Here is a 26,595-nt window from a genome sequence, read left to right on the forward strand (position 1 = left end):
CCTCAATCTTCTTCATCCCTCCTCCTTCTACACACCGTTCTTCAATATACTCTGTCCGTCTGCACACATTTGAAACATGGCGAAATCCTTTACAATTCTTACACTGCAATGGTATGGGAACGAAAGCACGCATGTATGTATTTGCTCTTCATCAAAAAACAACAGGACTGAAATACTTTATTTTTCTCCATTCACCCAACGGGTCAGATGCCGGGTACCAATCACACCAGAAATTCTCTTCAGGGAGTCAACAACATTCGTTGTCACCCCTGAGATGACTCCTTTCACTGGTGCTCTACTTCGAAGTTCAAAACAAAATGTATGTTGTCCGGATTCTTTTGAGGCTCACTGCAATCTTCCTCTGTTTTTCATAAACACAATTCTTAAAAATAAGATCACTCCTGGTCACTGACATACTACACTTTTCAGCGCATACTTGACCATTTGACACCTCAAAAGTGTGAGGCCAGTCACGGCCTACCTACATTAAATTATCTTAATTAGTCCTGTTCCTCTAAGAAAGTGAAATAGAGCCCAAGACACAAAGGGGCTTTCAGGAAGAGGTAGTTGTTAGCTAGCTTCTTTATCATTTTATTTTCTGCGTCATTTTCAGACTCGCATTCCTGTGCAGTTTTACTAAGCTGCTAATTGTAGAAATCAAGCTAAACAGATGTATAAATTAAAACTGATTTGTTCGTGAGTTATGTTACTGTGGCGTGTCTATTTTCCATTGTAAATCTATATCCATTTCTCAAGCTTCATATCACCAGTAATATCACACAACCACACAAAGGCGACAGGGATTCATTTTTAATCGCATCATGATTTATTTGGAAAAGAATCCACAAAAACATCAAACATTCATCATGGTGATATCAACGCATTCAGATTTGCTGCGTGGTGAGTCACAAATGCAATTTTTCTCAGCATGTGTTGCATGCTGCCAGCTTTTGTCACCTACACCAGTGGTTCCCAATGAGCAGTACTAAGACCTCTGGGGGTACTGGGCCTATCCACAGGGAGTACTTGAGAAGATTCATGAGACCATAGACCTACTGGTAAAAATGCACATGGGGCACTCCAGGCAGAGCAAAATTCAGTTGGTGGTACAATAACCAAAAGAGGTTGGGAACCACTGACCTACACCATACATACCATTTAAACACACATAAAGAACGTAGTCAACCAACACGATAACAATATTCACATTCAATCTACAGATTGTCTGGCAGTTTCGGTAGCTGGTTTTTAGACCCTATGTATTCCAAGTGGGAATATAGGATCTATATAATTATGTAAAACCTTGCATTGATTTCTGAAAAACGAACACGCAAGGGTCTAAGAATTTCCCTGTGAAAACTAATGGAATATACACACCCTTTAGTTTACAATGTATTTACAAGCCAAGAACTTATGAAACAGCATTTGATTAACAGTATGAAACAATAATATCATAATATCAAACTTAAAAACATGTCATGTACATGTATAGATTGTGGACATGAGTCTTCTTCTGATCTGTCAAGTTAGTAAAAAAAAAAAGAAACAGTCATTTTAAACATACCCCTCATGTCAAAAGCCGTTGTCATAATTTGTTCAGCTAAATTCCAAATGAATTTGTTAGCTATAGCTGTTGGCTCTAAAGTAAATCTTTGATTGTCTGGCATGGTGAACTGACAGCATACCAGCCCTGATGAAATTATTAGCTACCCTGCTTAAATGTAAATGTTTGATTGTCTGGCATGGTGAAGTGACAGCATACCAGCCCTGATTATATCATTAGCTACCCTGCTTAAATGTACATCTTTGATTGTCTGGCATGGTGAACTGACAGCATACCAGCCTTGATTAAATAATTAGCTGCACTGCTACCTGTGCACATACAAAACAATATTTAGATTTACATGTTGACATTTGTTTACATTTTTTAAATCTAGGCCTGTACACTTTCAACATTTACATATTTGACCCATTCACCCCAGAAACACTAAACACTACCTCAAGGGCCATGAAAAATAAGGCAAAAATAACATATTCCATTGAACAAAACTCTATAAACAACTGGTCATCTTTACAAAACGTAAACATTTCTTATAAACATCAGCAAAATCTTTCCTCACATTCCAACATCTTTATAGTATTTCCCAATCACAATCCTCCCCTTGCTGAATAAATAGGAAATTAACAAAACTAGGGTTTAAGAGAAGGAATTTGTTTCCGAAAGCAGACATAACAGAAGACCTGGAGAGACACCTCCCCCCTCCAACACACACACTCCCCACACACACACACACATACAGCTCTACCCTGTGTGACCTCTTTGTTATCTCCGTAACGAGATGATGTCTGTGTCAATTATTGCTGATTGGTACATTTACCCCTGGGATTGTAAACACAAAAATATAGTGCAATGTCGAAGACATCAGTTTAGCACCCGTTTCGCCATCCCTGTGGATTTAGGTAGCCTAGCCCTATACATAAGTGTCAAGGGGATAAGACAGTCAGTGAGGTAAAAAATAAAAATAAAATAAAAAGTCTATAGGTATAACGGAACAGGAACTGTGACTCTGTGACTCCTGAGACATAATTGGATGATCTTTAGGACCCATGGCTCTTCTCTCTGGTCTCCCTCTCTGCAACAGAGTACAGAGAGATAAACAACTGCATCCATTTCTCCACATGAAGACTGCTCTTAAAGCTTTTGGAGACAACTCATGGCTTTCTCTTTTCTTTCCTCTTCCCACTCTCTCCTGCCTCTTCTTCCGCCACGTTGTCCTGCTCCTTGGACAGTGTCTCACCTCTGTGACAATGGGAGGCGGGGCGGAGCAACGTGGAGCTGTCTGAGGTTGGGGACATGATGCTAGACTTGCGCTCTGGGTCCAGACTGGAGACTGGAGAGACTGGGGATAGGGGGGTCAGGGAGGAGGACATTGAGGGCTGTGGGGAAACGGAGAGGTTAGCTCATTCAGTGTGTGTGCGTGTGTGTGTAGATTGTGTGTGTATAGACAATGTGTGTGTTTTTGTACAGTGAATACCATACCTGTAGCGAAATACTGGATATGTTGGTGTTCTCCTTAATCTTTGCAAGGGTCCTTTTGAGGCCTGTTTTCTGATGAGCCATCTCCAGAGCAGCTTTGAGTAGCTTGGGTGTCTCTGTCCGAGGAGGAATCATCTGGGCCGGCTCCTTCGGAGGCTCCTGGGGCTTCTTGTCTTTTGTCAGCATATTCCTGTAGCCAGAAACATCAAACAAATCAAATCAATCAAATCAAATTGTATTTGTCATATGAATAAAACAAGTGTAGACCTTACAGTGAAATGGTTACCTACAAGCCCTTAACGAATAATGCAGTTTTAGGAAAATTTGTGTTAAGGAAAAAATAGTCTGGGTAGCCATTTGATTAGCTGTTCCGGAGTATTATGACTCGGGGGGAGAAGATGTTAAGAAGCCTTTTGGACATAGACTTGGCGCTCCGGTACCACTTGCCGTGCGGTAGCAGAGAGAACAGTCTATGACTAGGGTGGCTGGAGTCTTTGACAATTTTTAGGGCCTTCCTCTGACACCGCCTGGTATAGAGGTCCTGGATGGCAGGAAGCTTGGCCCCAGTGATGTACTAGGCCGTACGCACTATCCTCTGTAGTGCCTTGCGGTCAGAGGTCGAGCAGTTGTCATACCAGGCAGTGATGCAACCAGTCAGGATGCTCTCGATGGTGCAGCTTTTGAGGATCTGAGTACCCATGCCAAATCTTTTCAGTCTCCTGAGGGGGAATAGGCTTTGTCGTGCCTTCTTCACGACTGTCTTGGTGTGCTGGGACCATGATAGATTGTTGGTGATGTGGATACCAAGGAACTTGAAGCTCTCAACCTGCTCCATTGCAGCTCCGTCGATGAGAATAGGGGGGTGCTCGGTCCACCTTTTCCTGTAGTCCACAATCATCTCCTTTGTCTAATCACATTGAGGGAGAGGTTGTTATCCTGGCACCACACGGCCAGGGCTCTGACCTCCTCCCTTATAGGCTGTCTCATCGTTGCTGGTGATCACTGTTGTGTTGTCGGCAAACTTAATGATGGTGTTGGAGTCATGACTGGCCATGCAGATCAGTGTGTTGTTACCTACCCTTACCACCTGGGGGCGGCCCGTCAGGAAGTCCAAGATCCAGTTGCAGAGGGAGGTTTTTTAGTCCCAGGGTCCTTAGCTTAGTAATGAGTTTTGAGGGCACTATGGTGTTGAACGCTGAGCTATAGTCAATGAATAGCATTCTCACGTAGGTGTTCCTTTTGTCCAGGTAGGAAAGGGCAGTGTGGAGTGCAATAGAGATTGCATCATCTGTGAATTTGTTGGGGCGGTATGCAAATTGGAGTGGGTCTAGGGTTTCTGGGATAATGGTGTTGATGTGAGCCATGACCAGCCTTTCAAAGCACTTCATGGTTACAGACGTGATTGCTACGAGTCGGTAGTCATTTAGGCAGGTTACCTTAGTATTCTTGGGCACAGGGACCAATGTGTTCTGCTTGAAACATGTTGGTAATACAGACTCAGTCAGGGACAGGTTGAAAATGCCAGTGAAGACACTTGCCAGTTGGTCAGGGCATGCTTGGAGTACACGTCCTGGTAATCCGTCTGGCCCTGCGGCCTTGTGAATGTTGGCTTGTTTAAAGGTCTTACTCACATCGGCTACGGAGAGCGTGATCACACAGTCGTCCGGAACAGCTGATGCTCTCATGCATGCTTCAGTGTTGCTTGCCTCGAAGCAAGCAAAGAGGTAATTTAGCTCGTCTGGTAGGCTCTTGTCACTGGGCAGCTCGCGGCACTGCTTCTCTTTGAAGTCTGCAATAGTTTGCAAGCCCTGCCACATCCGACGAGCGTCATAGCCGGTATAGTACGATTTAATCTTAGTCCTGTATTGACACTTTGCCTGTTTGATGGTTCGTCGGAGGGCATAGCAGGATTTCTTGTAAGCTTCCGGGTTAGAGTGTACTCCGAGCATGCCCTGACCAACTGGCAAGTGTCTTCACTGGCATTTTCAACCTGTCCCTGACTGAGCCTGTATTACCAACATGTTTCAAGCAGACCACCATAGTCCCAGGAGGATATAATTATGGTCAGATTTGCCAAATGTAGAGGGCGAGGGAGAGCTTTGTGCGTGTCTATGTGTGTGGAGTAAATGTGGTCTAGAGTTTTTTTCCCTCTGGTTGTACATTTTAAAATGCTGATAGAAATGAGGTCAAATGGATTTAAGTTTCCCTGCATTAAAGTCCCCGGCTACTAGGAGCGCTGCCTCAGGATGAGCATTTTCCTGTTTGCTTATGGTCTTATACAACTCATTGAGTGTGGTCTTAGTGCCAGCATCGGTTTGTGGTGGTAAATAGACAGCTTAAAAAAATATGGATGAAAACTCTTGGTAAATAGTGTAGTCTACAGCTTTTTATGAGATACTCAACCTCAGGCGAGCAAACCTCAAGACGTCCTTAATATTAGATTTCATGCACAAGCTGTTGTTTACAAATATACACAGACCGCCACCCCTTGTCTTACCGGAGGTGGCTGTTCTATCTGTCGATGCAGCGTAAACCCTGCCAGCTGTATGTTATTCATGTCGTCGTTCAGCCACGTCTCGGTGAATCACAAGTTATTACAGTTTGTAATGTCCCGTTGGTAGGATATTCGTGATCGTAGCTCGTCTATTTTGTTATCCAATGATTGTACGTTAGCTAATAGGACTGATGGTAGAGGCAGATTACCCACTCGCCGTTGCATCCTTACAAGGCACCCCGACCAACATCCCCAATATCTCGGTGCCAATCTCCTGCCAATGACGGGGATGAGGGCCTTGTCGGGTGTCTGGAGTAAATCCTTCGCATCCGACTCGTTAAAGAAAAAATCTTCGACCTGTACGAGGTGAGTCATTGCTGTCCTGATATCTAGAAGCTCTTTTCGGTCATAAGAGACGGTGGAAGAAACATTATTTACAAAATAAGTTACAAATAATGCAAAAGAAATCTAATTCTTATAGTGTACTACATTACACTCTAAAAATTATGAACTTCGAGGCAGCCATAATATCAGCGGATTCCCTAAAATAAATAAAGTAGGTTTAAGTCACTTTTTCCTCTCTCTCACCTGGCCTTCTTGCGGAGCAGCTTCTGAGACTCGGGGTAATGCACTAAAATCTCATTGAGGTCCTTCTTGTCCAGGATGAACAGGTTGGCGAAGCCATGAGCCACTACGTTGGCTGTTCTCCTGTTTCCTCCACCCACTGCAAGCAAGCTTTCAACCCAAAGAGAAAACATTTAAGGAGGGAAAAGCACTTTTTCCTGGATAAATGTGTGTGCTTGCTTCAGCGAAATAAAGAGCACACGTCAGACTTGACATCAGGATGCTCACCTGATTTCCCCAAACACTGACCCCGACTTCAGTGTGACAAACACGGTCTTTCCGTCTGGCCCGCCCACCACCTGCACCTCCCCGGCCTTGATGATGTACATCTCCCGTCCAACCTCGCCCTGAAACACAGAGGGGCAGTCAGACAACTGGACAGATCTCCTGTTCTTTACAGTTTGCCTTACACAAAGAACAAGGAGCAGAGTGCATACAGACTGCACAATAAACACATTGAAAAAGAGACTCGCTAGAGATGTGGATCTAGCTTTAGCCTTTACCTTTTTGCAGACATAGTCCCCCGGAAGGTAAACGACAGACCTCAGACTCTTTAACATGTCAAAGATCATCTGTCTGTCGCAACCCTGAAAGGGAGAAGAAAGCGTTGATCGAGAAATATAGAGAGATAGAGATCTTTAAATCTTCTGTGGTCTGAGACAGCCTGAAGAGGCCCTAAGACTTACGCACCTGGAAGAGAGAGACTTTACTGACAATGTCATAGTTGACATCCACAGCGATGTCCAGCCTCATCTTGTCTGGGAGCTGGACCAGAAGCTCCTGTTCATCTGCATAGAGACACTAACAGAGTCAACACAACACAAGACAAAGCAATGCAACACAACCCAATGAAAAGTAACATGTCCCTACCCAGCATGCCCTGGGACTGCCAGGTGTAGTTGTACCAGGTTTTGACCCGGTTTTGCACGTCTTTGGGGATACGGTAGGAGGCCATGTATTTGACAGTGTTGTCCATGCATGCTCTGTAGTACGTCTGTCCGGAAGTGGCTGCACCAACCACATCTCTCATCTGCAAGAGACGGTCATTGTCCAATCAAGATTCGACACCAATCACAACAGCCATTGACAACAATTTAATCAGCTTATAATAGCACAAATGGTCAAATAAGGATTCAGAGCTAGATAACAAATAGTAGTCTTATTAAACAGCAAATATCATAACATCTAGATATTTCATCCATAAACACTATCATATTTGACATAATGCACTCTCAAACACATGTATTGATAATGTGATAACCAACCTGTCCTATCATGATGGAAAAGGCAAACACTCCTACAAAGTAGTTGATGAGCTGAAAGATGATTTCAAAGAGCGTTGTGGGCTCCGGCAGTCCACCAATGGTGATCAGAGTCTTCACAGCAAAGTAGTAGCAGCGGATGTAACTGAGAAAGAAAAAAAAACAGGATTACAGTGACAATTAAACGATGATAGTGTAAAGATGTGAGGTTAACGAAGGGGATTCCACACACCTGTTGCCCTTTCCATCATAGACCCACTTCGTGGAGCCCAGACCTTCATACGCAGAGATCCAGTAGAACAGACAGGCGTTACAGTGGAGGCAGTACAGCAGGTAGCTGGTGGTCCGGATCACTCTAATCAAACAAGACAGAAGGAAAGAGACTGGGTTATACATACTGAGCTGCCCCTCACTTCTCTCAGAAAGACCAGGGCCTGCATTCTAAAAGTATTTCACACTAATAGGAGTGCTTTCTAGTATCAGCCCCCCCCCCCTGTCCTTATAATCCTATTCATTGTGATCTGAGCATGGCGATACAGATCAAAACCTCACGTTGACTGTGCTCACCTGTAAACGTAGGCTTTGGTCAGGATGGCCTCAAGTCGGTCGTTGAACTCGAAGAAAGACATTACCTGGAGAATTCAGAAAGATTACATATTTTCATCGCAGTGTGAATAACACGATAGTATGCGACACGGTCTACCCAGGTGGGCCACACAGGTGGCAGGTGAGCCTTGCCTTTAGTAGCCGTGGGAAGCGGAGGAGTGGGTTGATCCCAGTTTTAAAATAGAACAATTCCAGTGGCACAAGACTGATGACATCCATCTGGAACCCAGGGAAACGCAGTCAACACAGATACGCTCAGAAAATAAACAGACACCTCATTACATCGCTTGAAAAAACAGACTCTCATTCAAAGCTGTTCAGTAGTGAATTCTGTAACATTTTCAGCTGAAGATCTACCTTGAACCGGAAAGTTTTCATGTAATTCTTTCGCATGTCCTTTTTGTCAAACTGCAATGTAAACAAAGAAAAACACATGCATCAATGCTTTTGATTTCTGTGTGTTGTATCTGGAAAATCTATTTGAGACATAAACTCTCGTCTGGCAACATGGTCTCCATGGAAACTGTCAACATGGTGCCATTTAACAACTGCAGTTATATGTGGCCTTAAGCTGGCTGAATCACCACTATGTCGCCACCGCGGACAAACTGCAGGCGGGGCTGGAACACCATGATATCCAGGATGTAGATGAGGTCACACAGGTAGTCAGCTAGCAGCCACAGGTAGATGTTACTAGGGGTCTGGTAGGGGAAGGCCCAGCGCATCGGGATCAGCCACACGTTCCAGTTCCACGCCAAGGTGACAAAAAATAGCCACAGCACATAGACCAGATCTAGAGAGAGAGAAGCAGTGTCAACCCCCCAGCAAAGGCTGAAGTCCCCTAAGCACCATCCCCACCCTTCAAAAGAAAGAGCAGGTACAGTACCAGTCGAAATTTTGGACACCTAGTCATTGAAGGGTTTTTCTTTATTTTTACAATTTTATACATTGTAGAATAATAGTGAAGACATCAAAACTATGAAATATTACATATGGAATCATGTAGTAACCAAAAAAATGTTAAACAAATCTAAATGTATTTTCTATTTGAGATTCTTCAAAGTAGCCATTCTTTGCCTTGATGACAGCTTTGCACACACTTGGCATTCTCTCAAACAGCTTCATGAGTTAGTCACCTGGAAGGCATTTCAATTAACAGGTGTGCCTTGTTCAAAGATAATTTGTGGAATTTCTTTCATTCTTAATACATTTGAGCCAATCAGCTGTGTTGTGACAAGGTAGGGGTGGTATACAGAAGATAGCCTTATTTGGTAAAAGACCAAGTCCATATTATGGCAAGAACAGCTCAAATAAGCAAAGAGAAATGACAGTCCATCATTACTTTAAGACATGAAGGCCAGTCAATCCAGAACATTTCTAGAACTTTTAACATTTCTTCAAGTGCAGTTGCAAAAACCACCAATTGATATGATGAAACGGGCTCTCATGAGGACCGCCACAGGAAAGGGAGACCCAGAGTTACGTCTGCTGCAGAAGATAACTTCATTAGAGTTACCAGCTTCAGAAATTGCAGCCCAAATAAATGCTTCACAGAGTTCAAGTAACAGACACATCTCAACATCAACTGTTCAGAGGAGACTGCATGAATCAGGCATCCATGGTCGAATTTCTTCAAAGAAACCACTACTAAAGGACACCAATAATAAGAAGAGACTTGCTTGGGCCAAGAAACACAGCAATGGACATTAGACCAGTGGAAATCTGTCCTTTGTTCTGAGGAGTCCATATTTGAGATTTTTGGTTCCAACCGCCGTGTCATTGTGAGATGCAGAGTAGGTGAACAGATGATCTCTGCATGTGTGGTTCCCACCTTGAATCATGGAGGAGGTATGAGAGTGTGGGGGTGCTTTGCTGGTGACACTGTTGGTGATTTATTTAGAATTCAAGGCACACTTAACCAGCATGGCTACCACAGCATTCTGCAGCGATATGCCATCCCATCTGGTTTGCGCTTAGTGGGAATATAATTTGTTTTTCAACAGGACAATGACCCAAAACACACCTCCAGGCTGTGTAAGGGCTATTTGACCAATAAGGATAGTATTGGAGTGCTGCATCAGATAACCTGGCCTCCACAATCAACCGACCTCAAACCAACTGGGATGGTTTGGGATGAGTTGGACCGCAGAGTGAAGAAAAGGCAACCAACAAGTGCTCAGCATATGCGGGAACTCCTTAAAGACTGTTGGAAAAGCAACTGGTTGAAAGAATGCCAATAGTGTGCAAAGCTGTCATCAAGGCAAAGGGTGGCTACTTGGAAGAATCTCAAATATAAAATATATTTTGATTTGTTTAACACTTTTTGGGTTGCTACATGATTCCATATGTGTTATTTCCTAGTTTTGATGTCTTCACTATCATTCTACACTATTATTCTATGTAGAAAATAGAAAAAAAAAAAAAAAGTTCTAAAACTTTTGACTGGTACTGAAAGACAGGATCAACAATTTAGGTCACTGAAAGATCAACCCATTAACCACTTGGTGGAGCCAAACTAACATTCTGATAAAAGGAAGTCTACACAGGAAATGGCAATAGAGTTGGAGTCGAAAAGGGAGGAAATGAAGAGGGTTGACTACAAGATTATGAGCAGGGAGGAGGAAAGCAGGAGGATGAGAGAGGAGGGTTAAAGGAGTAGAAGAGGAGGTAGTGTATGCTCGGCGGAGGGGGAGCTCACTGGTGAAGGGGTCGATGCTAGAGGGGAAACGGTACTGAAGCAGGGCTCTGATCCAGCGAGGAGGCGTCACCTTGCAACACAGTCTAGACTGGGGTTGCTGCTCCTCCATCTCCCTTTCAGGGGAGGCTGGTTGTGCTTCCTCCTCCGGCTCCTCTGGAGGCGCAGGAGGAGGTGTTGGAGCTCTCGCAGGGGCTGCAGGTGAGACAGAGAAGAGAGTCACAGGTCAGAGGTGAAAGGTCAGGTTAAAGGGATACTTGAAGTTAAAAGTAGCATATCGTTAGCTTAGTGTAATTGCTGGAAATCTCCAGGAACTACTAACCAGCTCCTCTCAAAAGCAGGGAAATATACCTTCTAACTACACCAAAGCTGGGTGGTTGGTCATTTATAGTCTTACAAAGCTATACATGGTAATCTATATTTTCTTATCTATATTTTATTTTATTAGCCATGGAGTGAATTACTTTTTCGAAATGTCCATTTGCTTTGGGAGTATTACGTTCTCTTTTGACATTAGCGCCCTTATTGGTAGTATTGTTAAACAGGCTCATTATTCGTAACCCATATGTGTTTGTAACTGTATCTGTCTATGTGTTGAGAGTGTTGTGTATATTGAGCACATGACCAGAGTGTAAACATGTTACACACAGGCAGTGGGACTGTCATCATCAGAGTCATCTGGGTCTATGAGTTTCTCTTTGGCTCTCTCTGTCCTCTCCTTAAACATCTTGACCAGCTCCTGTAGGCGCTCGTTCACCACGTAGCTGGCCTGGCTAGCGGACGATGCAGGCCGCTCCTTTAGCCTTCAAACACAAAACATCCATGGGTTAATTAACACGCACGCACACGCACACACACACACACACACACGCACACGCACACACCTGTCCCAAACACTTTCCCTGACATCACACATCACTGTTCTTCTGAAGTAAATATGAACAACACACAGTCCCACACAAACTCTTCTTATGTTGGTGTTAATGAAAGCACCGATAAACTGGGAAAATTTCTCCCACACACTTCTAAGTGTCAGAATTTTAGTCAATACGACCTTTCTAAAAACATTCACTGATGAAATGAGAAAGGTCATTCTGACCACATTGTCGACGCCCACTGGCCAAGACATTTTGTGCAGGAGACACATGTAGCTAGCAAACAGTGGAGATGTGGAGGTATCACTATTCACCCATCGTCTCCACTGAGGATGCTGGACTGGCTAGGCCACGCCCTCACTGCGGTCTCAGTCTCCTCTTCATCATCATCCTCACTCTGAGAGTGCAGGTTCTTTCTGTGGAAGGAAGGCAGGGAACAACACTGAGGCACAGTAGGAAACTACGCACATAACTGATCCAGAGACAGATGGAGAGGAAGGACCAAGGCTGCTCTCATTTGGACCCTGCCCTGTTACCAGTGTTCCCTGCAGTCTTGGCCTTGCCATGGGCATTACAGTCTACACAGGAAGGGAAATACAGTATGTGGAACATGGTCGAACATGATAACATTATGTTGGTTTAACATGCATGTACCCTGAATGAGGCCCTGAACTACCTCGAGCATCAGCTCTTTTGAGTATACTGTAAACAATTATAAAAACTATACAGAGAGGCACACAGGTTAGGATGGGGTGAAGGAGTGGCGCGATGCAGTCTGGGGGAATTGTTGATGATTGGACAAACGGTGACTTGTGGATTGATGGATGGATGGATCCTTGACGTAACAATGACTGCATATCTTACATCTTCCTGGGATTCTTCTCACTAGGTCAGCCCATGGTTCCATCAACAGGGACAGAGGAGTGTGTGAGAGTGAGAGAGTGAGAGAGTGCGTGAGTGTGTGTGCGTTTGCTTATGGAATAACTCCAATGGTTGGGGAAGAGAGGATGATGAAGCAAATCCGAGAAACAGAATGAGGTAGAAGAGCGAGAGAATCCTAATCACAAACAATCACCAAAAGCATTCGTATAGTGAGTCACAGGACAGACGACCAGATGTCGCACTGAAGATGCAGTGCAAGATACTCCTCATCTGTTGATTGACTATTAGTACTGACATGACTGACAGCCATAGTAGACAACAGAAACACGGAAGAGAACAAACACATCACAACATGAGACAGAACAGAACAGCGCAAAGCAATACAAAGCTGCCGAAAAAAGAACTGCAAACGCAGGTGAACATGCTATTGAGAGACACAGCCAGTAGAAGGAGAGGTAAAGAGACTCTACACACGATGTGGATGGGGCTATCCACAAACAAAACAGAGAACACGGCACTTCTGAAATACAGTCTAAGACAGGGAGCATCAACTGGATTCAGCCGCAGGCCGTTTTTTCCTTAAGCGGAAAACACATGATTTTTATTTTAAGAAATTGCTCAGAAAACTTGGGGGGCCAAATAAAACCACCCGCAGGCCGCCAGTTGGGGAACTCTGGTCTAAGATCTACTATAGTGTATTCATGCTCCGTTCTTACTCTTTATCGGCAACTTTGCTGTTTTGGCCAAAGCAATATAGGAGAGAAAAAGAAAACATACATTTAGAAGATAGAATTATAGATTAGATTGGGAAATAAATCAATTCAATGGTAGTAGAACTAGTATAGTATTATACATTACTTAGACAGCGGTTATGTGTTTAGCTGCTTTACATTTATACCCTTATTCCAAGTGGAAGCAATTTCATTTGGGAGTGTGGGCTCACCTCTGGCGGCTGGCTTTGGACACTCTGGGTACGGTCAGGGTCTTGAGGTTGGGGTCCTGGGGGGTAAGGATTTGGCGAATGTGTCGACGGTGCCCCCCTCCGACTGAATCCACGTCCTCCACGTTGACAGCAGGGTGCACACTGAGCCTGGAGCTCGCTGGGGAAGAAACAGGAACACACTAATTTGACTCAATATTCTCCAGGGATGTTATGGGGAAGTGGAACACAGCTAGTAATGAGGCTTTTGTACTGTGGTAAACACATGCTAGACACTAAACAGGACACTACAAGTGGCCTATACTCTGACTCTTCCTCTGTTGTTCAAGTGCCACTTGAAGGCTTACCTATCACAAAACAGACATTACCTATCACAAAACAGAACAGACATTACCTATCACAAAACAGACATTACCTATCACAAAACAGACAGCTGAAACTAATCTATAAGAACAAAAACAAAACAAAACACACAAAGAACAAACAGAGTAGACCATTTAAAGCAAGAGCTTCCTGGAACCACAGGATCCAAACAACAACAACAATGAACGCAGTGCTAGTGTCAACAACGGACGACAACACAACATAGCCCAGCAGATCTAAGCACGGCACAGCACTGAACGTGGCAGCATGCCAGAGCGGGACGTCTGTGGGCTGCCGCTGAATCACCTGAGGACCGAGCGGACGTGGGGTCGTCCTCGATGTGGAAGGCGGGGTTGGAAAGCCCTGACAGCTGCCTGGACAGGCTGATGGGGGGCAGTTGGGGGTAGGAGGGCACGTTGGGCATCTCCAGGGTACTATTGGGGGAGGACGGGGAGGGGGTGCGGTGGTGGAGGGGGACCTGGCGGATCAGGTGGTCCATCTCCAGGTCAAGATTCTGCTGCTGCTGCTTAGGCATCCTGAGGCATAAGGCTGTTCAGGCGGTTCTGCACGTTGGCGTAGGATTGTCCTGCTCGCTGAGGTATGTTGTATATCTGGCTGGGGATATTGGCCAGGGTTTGGGGTAAGTTCGATAACTGCTGGGTTAGGTTGGTGGGTAGACCGGGTAACTCCTGAGTTATTTGAACTTGGAGCTGCTGGGGCAGTTGGGACATCATTTGGGGCAGTTGAGAGATCTGTTGTGGCAGTTGGGAAACACGCTGGGACATTTGGGTGAATGGCCGAGTGTACTGGGAGAGCTCTTGGGCAAGTTCTGGGGGGAGAGAGGGCACTAGCTGGGTGACCTGGGAGGTGAACTGGGAGAGATTGGTGGGGAGCTGGGGCATGGGGGGAAGTTTAGGAGGGGTGATGTTGTGCTCTTTCAGCAGGTTGTTGAAGCTGTCGAGGCACGCAGGTGCGTGGGGAACACTCATGAGACAGCTCTTTACTGCATCACAGCTGGCAGGGACTGGGAGGAGAGCACAATACCGTCAGTCAGGCAGCACTAGACAACACTCATCCTAATTAGGGCCGGCCCTGGAAAAAATCCACATAAGCAGTCACTTAGGGCCCGGCCGCTAGGGGGCCCCCGGCCCCCTCCTCAAAAAGTATATATAAACAGTCAGGCCCATAATTATTGTCACCCTTATTTATATTTAAAAAATAAATAATACAAAAACTGGCAACCAGATGCTTGTCTAAAATGTCCTGTTACTGGGTAAACTTGCCCTTAACAAGGGCGCCAGGACCAGTGGAAGCGAAATAGCTCCATAACATCAAAGGTTATTTTCTGCATATGCATCTTTCTTTCGACGCAAAACCCACCACTGGTGTGCGTGGATGTCAGCTGACCATGGTCAGATGGTTATGAAAAAAGAGGTCTTTGACACACACACCAATGGTGGATTTTGCATGGAAAGAAATATACATATCAGTACATAGACACAATATCTAGGTCTAATACATAGTACAGTGCACATTTCAATTCAAGATATATAAAATGGCTGTGTCTCTTCACAGTCCCCTTTGTGCGGTAAGGTGTTGTTTTATCTGTTTTTTTAAACAACTTTTTTTCAATTGACATTTCTTTGTATAAGCTTATTCATGATTTCGCCCGCCTCTCTCTCTCTCGTCCCGACTCCCGACTTGTTCATTACTATCGGACAGTTGGAGATCCACTTTGAATATTGAAACGATGTTGCAAATATCAGAGAGACTGACAGCAAGGTTTATACAAATCTCCTCTGTTGAAAACTAAATGTTAGTCGAAAATAAATGTGAGATAATGTCTCTATGCTTTTTATAGGGGAGATCAGCCCTGCCTGGGCTGATGAGACAGTGGATTGCACAGTCAGATGGAACAGAGTAAATAGGCATTTTAACTCATAGATTTAGCTAATGGTAACTTGTGGAATAGACACCGTCTGGAATGCACTTTTAACCAATCAGCACTCAGGATTAGACCCACCTGTTGTTTAATGATATTTAAACAGTTTCCACTCTTCATCTCCCCGTTATCCATGAGCTGATCTGCTATCTGTATAATCATCAACTCGATTTTGCCAAATATAGGAGATATCTCATTCGTTGAAGGAGGTTATCTAGCAATTTTGGTCAAAGATAGTTACTCTATCATTTCTAAATATCAGTTTAATTTACTCTGAAATCTTTACATAGTGGTGCAGCCAAGCCAAAAAAGTGGCACTGAGCCACTCTTATTTCGGGAGAACCCTGGCATAGTGACCATATCTTGGTTTTAAACACTTTAAATAGGCACTTTGCTGTAATTCCCAGGACGCTCTGGATAAATATGAATTATTCCCGGTATTGAAGCTTGGTAGAGTTTCGGGAAAATATGAATCCCTACACTGTGAGAGATCATGAATGCACGCAACACGCACGCACACATAAGCACACACACACACGTGTTGGTCAATGCATTCTCCACAGATAATGGATTGGTCAGGTCCATCATGGGACTAGCGACTTTCAAACCAAGAAACACATTAAATTACAATATTCCCTTACAAACATAAACACAACCGTATTATAATGAACAAATACTTACCACCACAGCCACCCTCCTCTGCAGTCTCCCCCTCCTCCTGCAGAGACAGTAAGCAGAAATGAGGAACAGAACAGCCATGAGTGACAGGTACCACAGCTGCACAGGCCTCAGGAGAAACCATTGCTGGGATTGTACCTTGGTAGTGGTGTCAGGTACGGTTCCGTCCTCTGCCCCCTCTGCTTTCTGTGGTTGTTGGGTCACCGGTTCAGGTGCTACTTTGGCATCCTGTGCCTTTGGTTTAGGTTCAGGCTCTGCTCTCTTGACTGGATCTGGTTCTGGGCTGGGAGGAGGGGATGGAGAGGCCCTCTGGGACTCTAGCTCTTCCTGGGGCTCTGGTTCAATGTCGGGTGATGCAATGTCGCGCTCTGACTGAGAGGCACTCTTTGCTGCATCCACTGGTTGCTCCTTAGCAGGACACACCTGGCACCTACAGTAAATGGGCAGTTAGGGCTACATTAGAGAAATATGCACACAGTGATATGAGCACAACAGAATGTTTCTCCCTGATGATCATAATGCCTCCCCCCTATAACCACCTGACACCATATCGCATAGGTAGAGCAACAACAAAACAGCTCACTTGCTAATGCCAGCCTACTAATGCCCTGCATTATGTAATCAACCTAGCAACCAGTTCAGTAGCCAATCAAGATAATTCCCTAGAAGAAATAAGTGTACAGTTTGGAATAAACAAAACATATTTTCAGACATTTAGTTTCTTGCCAGTAAACGGTTAACAACAGGTACATAAGTGTTACATCTGGGTCAAAAACATTTCGCAGAATATGGACAAGGCATCCTTGACAGGCTAATTACAGTACTCACTTGGACACTCAAGATATTTCGAAGTGCATTATGTAATAGTATCCCTCCTAAGACGCATCTTTGCAACATGAACGAATACGTTGTCAAGTCTGCAAATGTTCTGCTGGGTTTAAAAATGTTGAAATAGAGAGAGAATCGTCTCCCTCAATGGATTCAACTCGAGACAAAACCTGCGCCATCCTTCACCCGCGTCAAAGCGGAAAAATAGGAAGTGCGCTCTGTTACTAAGGCAACCGTCGAGAGGGGACCATTTTGCCAAGGGAAGCGATGTGGTTTCTATGAGGAGGAGGATACAAATTACGCTAAGCGGGCATCCACGAGAGATTTGGAACGAGCCTGGACAAGAAATGCTCGATGTGAATGTGATTACACAAATTGTTGTTGATAAACTAGTTTGCAGTGAATTATGGCAGGGTTTCCCTAACTGGGTCATGAGCCCCCCTGTGCACGTTTTGGTTTCTGCCCTAGCAAATACCTAAATAATATGACACACAGCACTTTCTCAGGTCCTGCAGATGAAAATGCTTTACATTGGTGTAATAAGTTACCAATTTACAGTCCAAACACATAGCCTACTGTTGTTGTTTTTCACGCTGAGAAGCATTGAGGCAGCTAGTGAATTTCACAAAGGGAATGTAGAACCTTTATGGGCATATTCCACTCTCTTTGTTCCGGTTATTCTTAAACCATCTTATTCTACACGCTTAGAAAAAAAGGTTGCAAAAGGGTTCTTCGGCTGTCCCCATATGAGAACCCTTTTTGGTTCCAGGTAGAACCTTTTTGGGTCCCATGTAGAACCCTGAAAAGGCTTCTTCAAAGGGTTCTCCTATGAGGACAGCTAAAGAACCCTTTTAGGTTCTAGATAGCACCTTTTTTTTCTAGGAGTGTATGAGTAGGTATATCTTACTCTGTCATCTTATTCTTAGTGTGCTCCACCTCACTGTCCTCCTCCCGTAGCATGTGTAACCTGTTCAGGGCATGACATGGACACAGATAAGACAAACACAGCCCTACCTCCCCTCACATACGTGTACAGGCATATAGGGACTTCACACGTTTATGGCCAGTTGTCTCAAACCAGGACCCCAATAAATGTTACATTTACTTCGATTTAAGTCTAGGGGAGCAGGTGGTTGGATCTAGCCTATACATTCTCTCTGGAGTAGGCAGTGGACCCTGAGGACGTTGAGGCCTGAGTGACAACTTACTCTGGGTCCTCGTCTTCTTCCAGAATGGCTTCCTGGCTGTGAATGGAAAGCTTGATTGATTGTGCCTCTTGCATCTGCCTGATGGCTGTCTCAGCTGTGTGTCTGGCCACCTCCTCCGCCATTCGCACCAAATCCACGCGCTCCTGGGTCATCCTGCAGAGATGTGCACGTTCTGGGATATTACTAGTATGTCATGTGTAGCACCCAAGTTAACTTTATTGAGCTAATTGTATTACTCCATCAGACTGGGAAAAAAACAATCTGGTTAACCCTATGAGAAGATATGCAAGTTTTGTTGGTTCACCATAACCCGACTGAATGTGTGAATTAGTGACTGTGTGTAGGCTGCTGTGATATTCTACATAAATATTTGATCTTGTCTGACTCCTTCCTTACCGTTCCTCCATGGTAGCCATAGCTACGCCCTCAGCCTCTCTCTTGATGCTCTCTATGAAGGGAGTCCACCTGCCCGTCTGAGTCTCAGCATCCTCCAGCGATGGTGTTGTAGACTCTGGCACATTTGGAAGAGTCTGTTCAGGCTCTTCTGGTTTCACTGGTTGTTTTGGCTGTGCCGGCTGTGACTGAGTCGTCTGTGTTGGCTGTGTCGTCTGTGCGGGCTTAAAAGGCTGTGGTGGTTCTGACTGCATAGCCTTGGATGGCACTTCCTGATTCAGATCCTTCAAGTCTGCTTCTACTACTTCCTCCAGAACCAGATCCACTGCTTTGGGTTGTTTAGAGACTGTGGGACAAGCAGCCACACAGTAGGTCACTGTCTTTGTCTGGACATGACATGGCACCCAGAGTCAACATGTTAATGTGAAGAATCAATTGGGTTGGAGGTGTAGCATTTGAATTGAGGGAAATATTTGAAACCCACAATTAAAATATGACATGCTCTTATTTTATATTCCATTTAAACGCAATACGCCCAAAGGAATACTGTGCAAAATGTTTTGTTGAATTTCATATCATCAATCTCTTAACATGGCACAAAATATTTCATATGACATCTTTATTCTTAAAAAAAAAAATATTTCACATGTTTTATACTGTCAGCCATACTGTTATGTCATCATTTATAATCTATTTTATCGCCTTGAACTATATGGCCTCAAGTTGTAATGTTATTTATTTTGATTTGATTGAATTGACTTTTAGTGAAATCCACCAGAGACGATTTGACAAATTCCTTGACTGTGTTTGTCAAATCGTCTCTGGTGGATTTCACTAAAAGTCAATTCAATCAAATCAAAATAAATAACATTACAACTTGAGGCCATATAGTTCAAGGCGATGAGAATAGGTCACAAGGGCAAAACATGTCGGGTTCTTTGTGTGTGTGCGCTTTTTTAGTGTCATAAAATAATCTCTCGTGGCTTACATTTTTTATGTGAAATTATGCCACAAGCATACCATACAAGATGGCAGCTTAATGTGGTCTCTTTCATGTACAAAAACTATGAGTATCAATGTTGTCTGATAGCTCTATGTGTCTGTACGCATTTTCTAATATAATCCCTTAATGTATCCAAATTGTTGCAAAGATTACTTCAATGAAGACAAGACACCATTTCTTGCTACATATCGACAAGAGTTGAATAACTGACATCAACAGACAAAACAGTTCATGTTAATAAACTGACATACACTGACTAAATACATTTCAAATCAAACAAAAATATCTGAAATCCATAAAGAAAGGGGAGTTCAATTTCTTTTCAAGCAATGTCTCACAGCTACCGGGTTGATCAGTTGAGCTGTATAAATGTCCACAATCATCTATGTCAGTAGGAGAAGATGGACTGCGTTAGGCTCTGTCTAAAACGGACCAACAGAAGATGGACTGAGTTAGGGTCTGACTAAAACAGACCAACAGAAGATGGACTGAGTTAGGGTCTGTCTGAAACAGACCAACAGAAGATGGACTGAGTTAGGGTCTGTCTGAAACAGACCAACAGAAGATGGACTGAGTTAGGGTCTGTCTGAAACGGACCAACAGAAGATGGACTGCGTTAGGCTCTGTCTGAAACAGACCAACAGAAGATGGACTGAGTTAGGATCTGTCTGAAACAGACCAACAGAAGATGGACTGAGTTAGGGTCTGTCTGAAACAGACCAACAGAAGATGGACTGCGTTAGGCTCTGTCTAAAACGGACCAACAGAAGATGGACTGAGTTAGGGTCTGACTAAAACAGACCAACAGAAGATGGACTGAGTTAGGGTCTGTCTGAAACAGACCAACAGAAGATGGACTGAGTTAGGGTCTGTCTGAAATGGACCAACAGAAGATGGACTGAGTTAGGGTCTGTCTGAAACAGACCAACAGAAGATGGACTGAGTTAGGGTCTGTCTGAAACAGACCAACAGAAGATGGACTAAGTTAGGGTCTGTCTAAAACGGACCAACAGAAGATGGACTGAGTTAGGGTCTGTCTGAAACGGACCAACAGAAGATGGACTGAGTTAGGGTCTGTCTGAAACGGACCAACAGAAGATGGACTGAGTTAGGGTCTGTCTGAAACGGACCAACAGAAGATGGACTGAGTTAGGGTCTGTCTGAAACAGACCAACAGAAGATGGACTGAGTTAGGGTCTGTCTGAAACAGACCAACAGAAGATGGACTGAGTTAGGGTCTGTCTGAAACAGACCAACAGAAGATGGACTGAGTTAGGGTCTGTCTGAAACAGACCAACAGAAGATGGACTGAGTTAGGCTCTTTCTAAAACGGACCAACAGAAGATGGACTGCGATAGGCTCTTTCTAAAACGGACCAACAGAAGATGGACTGAGTTAGGGTCTGTCTGAAACGGACCAACAGAAGATGGACTGAGTTAGGATCTGTCTAAAACGGACCAACAGAAGATGGACTGAGTTAGGATCTGTCTAAAACGGACCAACAGAAGATGGACTGAGTTAGGGTCTGTCTGAAACGGACCAACAGAAGATGGACTGAGTTAGGATCTGTCTAAAACGGACCAACAGAAGATGGACTGAGTTAGGATCTGTCTAAAACGGACCAACAGAAGATGGACTGAGTTAGGATCTGTCTGAAAAGGACCAACAGAAGGAGAGGGTTACGGTCTCTTCGGTTCTTTAACACTTTATGGAATATAGAAGAAATAGTAAAAAATACAATTAAATAAATGAAATAGAATGTCTATTATGTGATTTAAGATCTGATTTTATTTTGAACTGGGACATCAGTTTGAAGGGAAGAGAAATGTAAAAAAAAATAAAGTTAAAAAAAATAAACACTTACTATTCTGCACAACTTCAACGTCATCTCTTGATCTCGCGACAGGCTGTGGCATCTTGAGGCCGAGGCCCGTCACAAACCAGCCCACGACACTGTGGTACACACAGAGAAACACCTTACTAACGGGCCAAAAGGAACACAGAAACTTACAAACAGACACATACAGACAGCTGAGCCTACATTGTGACAGGAGTAGCATAGCGCTCTCGGGTGAAACTTACTTGGAGTTTTGTGAGTCCTCGTCACCTTTGAGAGACTCAGGAGGTGGCGACAAAACTGAGAGGAAAGGAGAAGACAGGTGTACAACAGTAGCGTAGATATACAGCTAGTAGATTTAGACTATAAGGACAAGTTTCCTGGACACAGATAAAGCCTAGTCCGGGACTAGAAAGTTATTTCAATTGAGATCCTCCACTGGGTATGCTTCTTAGTCCAGGACTAGGCTTAATCTACACTGAGTGGACAAAACATTAGGAACACCTGCTCGTTCCATGACATAGACTGTAAGCTATGATCCCTTATTGATGTCACTTGTTAAATCCACTTCAATCCGTGTACATGAAGGGGAGGAGACAGGTTTAAGAAGGATTTTTAAGCCTTGAGACATGGATTGTGTACGTGTGCCATTCAGAGGGTGATTGGGACAGACAAAAGAATGAAGTGCCTTTGAGTAAATGGGGTATGGTCGTAGGTGCCAGTCGCACCGGTTTGAGTGTGTCATAAACTGCAACACTGCGTTTCCTGTGTTTATCAAGAATGAACCACCACCCAAAGGACATCCAGCCAACTTGACCCAACTGAGGGAAACATTGGAGTCAACATTGGCCAGGATCCCCTGTGGGACGCTTTCGACACCTTGTAGAGTCCATGCTCCAATGAATCGCGGTTGTTCCGAGTGTAAAAGGGGGTGCAACTCAATATTAAGAAGGTGTTCCTACTGTTTGTACAATCAGCGTTTGTCCAGGTAACCGGCCTCAAACATTTAAACTCTGACTGTACCTTTGTCAAGAGATGACCTCTTGCTCTGAGCCTTACTCTGGGCCTCTACGTAACCTGCAGGGAGCATCACAGGCTGAGGAATAACATTCTTAATCCAGTTAACCACTCTGCAACGCAAGACAGACAGGGAGGAAGAGGAAGAAAGAGAGGGGGTAGAGAGAGAGAGGGGGGGGGGGGGGGGGGGGAGAGGATTAGGATTAAGACAAGCTTTGTCAGCAAGTAAAGGTGGATTTGGCTGTGGAGATGTGTCTGTTCAGTGAGGTAAGGATGGAAGGCAAGGTGGGAGGGGGTGGGGGGAGGGAGGTCTCTGTGTGACTCACTTGAGGGGGAACTGTGGTACCCGATCCTCTTCCTCATCGTCTGAAAAGATCTCCACCACAGGTATGTGTGGGAGGGGCTCTGCGTCTAGACAGAAAATAGACCACATCAATAATAACTAGTTATAAGTCATCCATAATAAGTCAAAGAAGTTACAACACAAAAAAATGGGATTGCTGTGTGACAAATGTAAACATATACCTGGCACATCTTTCATGTTATAAACCTGAAAAAAAAGAAGCCAGAGTCACAAATGTTCATTTTAACAAGGAAGGTTAGATGGAATATTTACCACATTACTGTTTTGATCATGTTATGGTGTGTTATTACATGATAATAGTTTAAAATGCTCCTCTGATGTCCAGTTACGTATGGCAGGGTGATGTTTTAAAGGAATTAGGAATCTACCGATATGATTGTACCCATATCTGTACCCATGAATTTGAAACTTTCTTTCACCACAGGATCTGGAATATGTGAATTGTGTGCAACTTATAGGAAGGTGCAAAAGAATGCTGTTCAAATGTTCAGAACAATGTTTTCGTGTCCTAATCATTATTATTATAATGTATCCTATTGCACATGTCTGTAAGATAAAGGAGTAGATTTCATCAATCATTGATATCATTTGTCCAGAACTTCACAATTTATTTTTATTCTATCCTTGAATCCTTCAAGTGAATGTTTGAACGCATGTGAAGCTTTTTGAGCAAATGCTATGGTGGATTGATTGCAGACTACTGATTGTAAGACTACTCAGACTACTCAGGGGGTAGATGGGTGTCCTGCCCAGATACAGCCTGTTATTTAGCTGTACTTACACATGGCTCTGCGATATACTCTTCGTGCGTCTTAAGTACATAAAGGAACATAAAGTCAAAAAAAAACTCGTTACGGGGATTAGAAAAAGAAACTCCAGCAAAATGGCATTTTTGTTATGTCATATATGAGTAATCACCCCCCCCCCCCCCCCCCCCCCCCCCTAATGTCTGAAAGCTGAACAAGAATACAATTGAAACTACAGCAGTCGGACCTCGGGAGAGCCTGGGAAGCCATGACCACTCCGTTTTAAGAGGGCTCGATGCTTTTAAAACTAACAGTAGGCCTACTGTAAAAGGAACGGTTAAATGGAGTAGATACTTATGAGATAATGGCGCGAGGAAGTCGGCAACGTCTTAACACCATGGATATCATAACAGATTATTACATTTCTAAACCTCTCTCGTGGTATTACGTTGCTATCGCGTCTCACTCACAGCTCTCTGAAAGCCCTGTGACACCATTGGCTTTGATTAAGCGAGTTATTCAAAAGCCTGTTACATCATTATAGACCATCGCCGGTTATTCATCAAGCCGGGGGAGCAGAATTGTTTTACAAAAGTGATTTTAAGTGAGAATATTGCGTTATCGTGGGGAGCTAAGATTTTAATGTAGCATCATTACTAGGCATGTAGTAATTATGTTTTAAAAGTTATTATATTGTTTAAATGCTATTATGAGGGCAACCTGACAAAAATGATGTTTTAAATTTATGTTTCATCTAGGAAAAAAGGTTGTTGGGTTTTTTCACCTTTATTTAACCAGGTAGGCCAGCTGAGAACAAGTTCTCATTTACAACTGTGACCTGGCCAAGATAAAGCAAAGCAGTGTGACAAAAACAACAACGCAGAGTTACACGTAAACAAATGTACAGTCAATAACACAATTGAAAAAATATATGTACAGTGTGTGCAAATGTAGAAGAGTGGAGAGGTAAGGCAATAAATAGACCATAGAGGCAAAATAATTACAATTTAGCATTAACACTGGAGTGATAGATGTGCAGATGATGATGTGCAAGTAGAGATACTGGGGTGCAAAAGAGCAAGAAGATAAAATAACAATATGGGGATGAGGTAGTTGGGTGTGCTATTTACAGATTGGCTGTGTACAGGTACAGTGATCGGTAAGCTGCTCTGACAGCTGATGCTTAAAGTTAGAGAGGGAGATATAAGTCTCCAGCTTCAGTGATTTTTGCAACTCGTTCCAGTCATTGTCAGCAGAGAACTGGAAGGAAAGGCGGCCAAAGTAAGTGTTGGCTTTGGGGATGACCAGTGAAATATACCTGATGGAGAGTGTGCTAGGGGTGAGTGTTGCTAAGGTGACCATTGAGCTGAGATAAGGCGGGGCTTTACCTCGCAAAGACTTATAGATGACCAGTGGACCTGGAGCACCACGTGCTCTCCTGACAAAATGCATCTACAATCTACTTCCACAGAAACCGTGACATAGTGACATGATAGTGTCAACTCACCTCTGTCTCCTCCTCCTCCTCCTCCTCTCGAATATCCTCTCTGTACTTATCATCCGGCTGAGGCACCACCTTGCTCAGTCCCTCTGCAATCCACTTAATCACCCCATTCCTGTTGGAAGTAGGAATCGTCAGTCAATTAATAGAGCTATCAAACCTTTTTTGGAAAAAGATGATATATTTCCACATTTCAACATACTTTGAAGTAATATACAACAACAAAATTGTCAACAGAATTCACAAAACCAACACTTAAAAAAGTCCTCTCTTTGTACCTTTCATCCTCTCTTTGTACCTCCTGCAGTGACTGATGGATGGAAGCAGAAAGTGGAGGGATAGAATTAGAGAAACATAGAATCACATATTAACCCTTTATACAGCTTAAAAAGACCTACACTGATTCAATTAGAGACTGGTTGATTGATACAGGCAGTGTTTGGTACAGTCTAACATTCACCCTGGATACAGAGTTGGATCTGCTGAGGTTAGGGCTGCCTGTTGGTTGAGGCAGAGCACTGGTGAAGCCATTGGAGAGCCAGGTCATCACTCCACTCTGACTCTGAATACTGAGAGAGAGAGAGAGAGAGAGAGAGAGAGAGAGAGAGAGAGATCACCATCACCACCGCCACCTTCATCACCATCATGGCAAAAAGTCTGTTTGCAAGCAGACCAGACTGCTCACAGGTCAAATTTTACACACATACCCATTGTCCTCTGAAATATCCTCTTCCTTCTGTTTGGCTGGTTTTGCATTGACTGTTGAGATTCACATACATTAAACAGAGGGGAAGAAGAGGGTTAACAAATTGAATAGGCATTTATAAAACACACGTATTCACGGTTGTTTCATTGTTTTACAAAGCTACGATACACTGTTTGAAGAACAGAAGCATCACCTTCTTTTTTGACTTCATCTTTAGACACGTTTTGCTTTTGGAGAGAAAGATGGAGAGAGACAATCAGGTAATGTGAAGAGGACAAGTCATACATAACATACATTTTTTTGTGATTTTTAAAATATTTTTGGTAATATCATGTGAGGTGATCAGAGGTGTGATTAGTGTGTTCTTACTGGTGATGCAGGTGTGATTAGTGTGTTCTTACTGGTGATGCAGGTGTGATTAGTGTGTTCTTACTGGTGATGCAGGTGTGGGATTGACTGTCTCCTGTCCCAGAGAGCCAGGGGCGTCAGGGGGCTGAGGAACCACTTTCACCACCCAGTTAAACATCCTGTGACAAAGGCAAATACCAGGACAACAGCTCAGTAACTAGGGCAACATCTGCTGAAGTGAGCATC

The 26,595-nt window shown here is 43.8% G+C and overlaps 1 protein-coding gene across 4 annotated transcripts; it reads right to left on the reverse strand.

The window, feature by feature from the left end:
* Nucleotides 1-795: 795 nt before the first annotated feature.
* LOC109888899 (cyclic nucleotide-gated cation channel beta-1) lies at nt 796-26,595 on the reverse strand. Of its 4 annotated transcripts, XM_031823017.1 has the most exons (35): nt 26,435-26,595; nt 26,195-26,228; nt 26,003-26,054; nt 25,756-25,864; nt 25,574-25,605; nt 25,302-25,410; nt 23,830-23,859; nt 23,210-23,234; nt 23,011-23,095; nt 22,691-22,797; nt 21,913-21,967; nt 21,695-21,783; nt 18,831-19,173; nt 18,435-18,587; nt 18,134-18,193; nt 16,537-16,828; nt 16,402-16,438; nt 13,419-13,575; nt 13,192-13,209; nt 11,908-12,009; nt 11,367-11,521; nt 10,722-10,913; nt 8,608-8,816; nt 8,381-8,431; nt 8,156-8,242; nt 7,985-8,049; nt 7,650-7,772; nt 7,421-7,562; nt 7,026-7,185; nt 6,846-6,943; nt 6,659-6,742; nt 6,384-6,502; nt 6,120-6,266; nt 3,041-3,227; nt 796-2,937 (listed from the first exon to the last, which is right to left on the reverse strand). In XM_031823017.1, the coding sequence occupies exons 1-35, from the start codon at nt 26,525-26,527 to the stop codon at nt 2,713-2,715; spliced, it is 4,026 nt and encodes a 1,341-aa protein (XP_031678877.1). In that variant the 5' UTR covers nt 26,528-26,595; the 3' UTR covers nt 796-2,712. The 4 variants fall into 4 exon arrangements, with proteins under 4 accessions (XP_031678877.1, XP_031678880.1, XP_031678879.1 ...); XM_031823020.1 differs by lacking the exon at nt 23,830-23,859; XM_031823019.1 differs by lacking the exon at nt 13,192-13,209.

The sequence above is a fragment of the Oncorhynchus kisutch genome, linkage group LG4 (genome assembly GCF_002021735.2).
Source record: "Oncorhynchus kisutch isolate 150728-3 linkage group LG4, Okis_V2, whole genome shotgun sequence".
Lineage (NCBI taxonomy): Eukaryota > Metazoa > Chordata > Actinopteri > Salmoniformes > Salmonidae > Oncorhynchus > Oncorhynchus kisutch.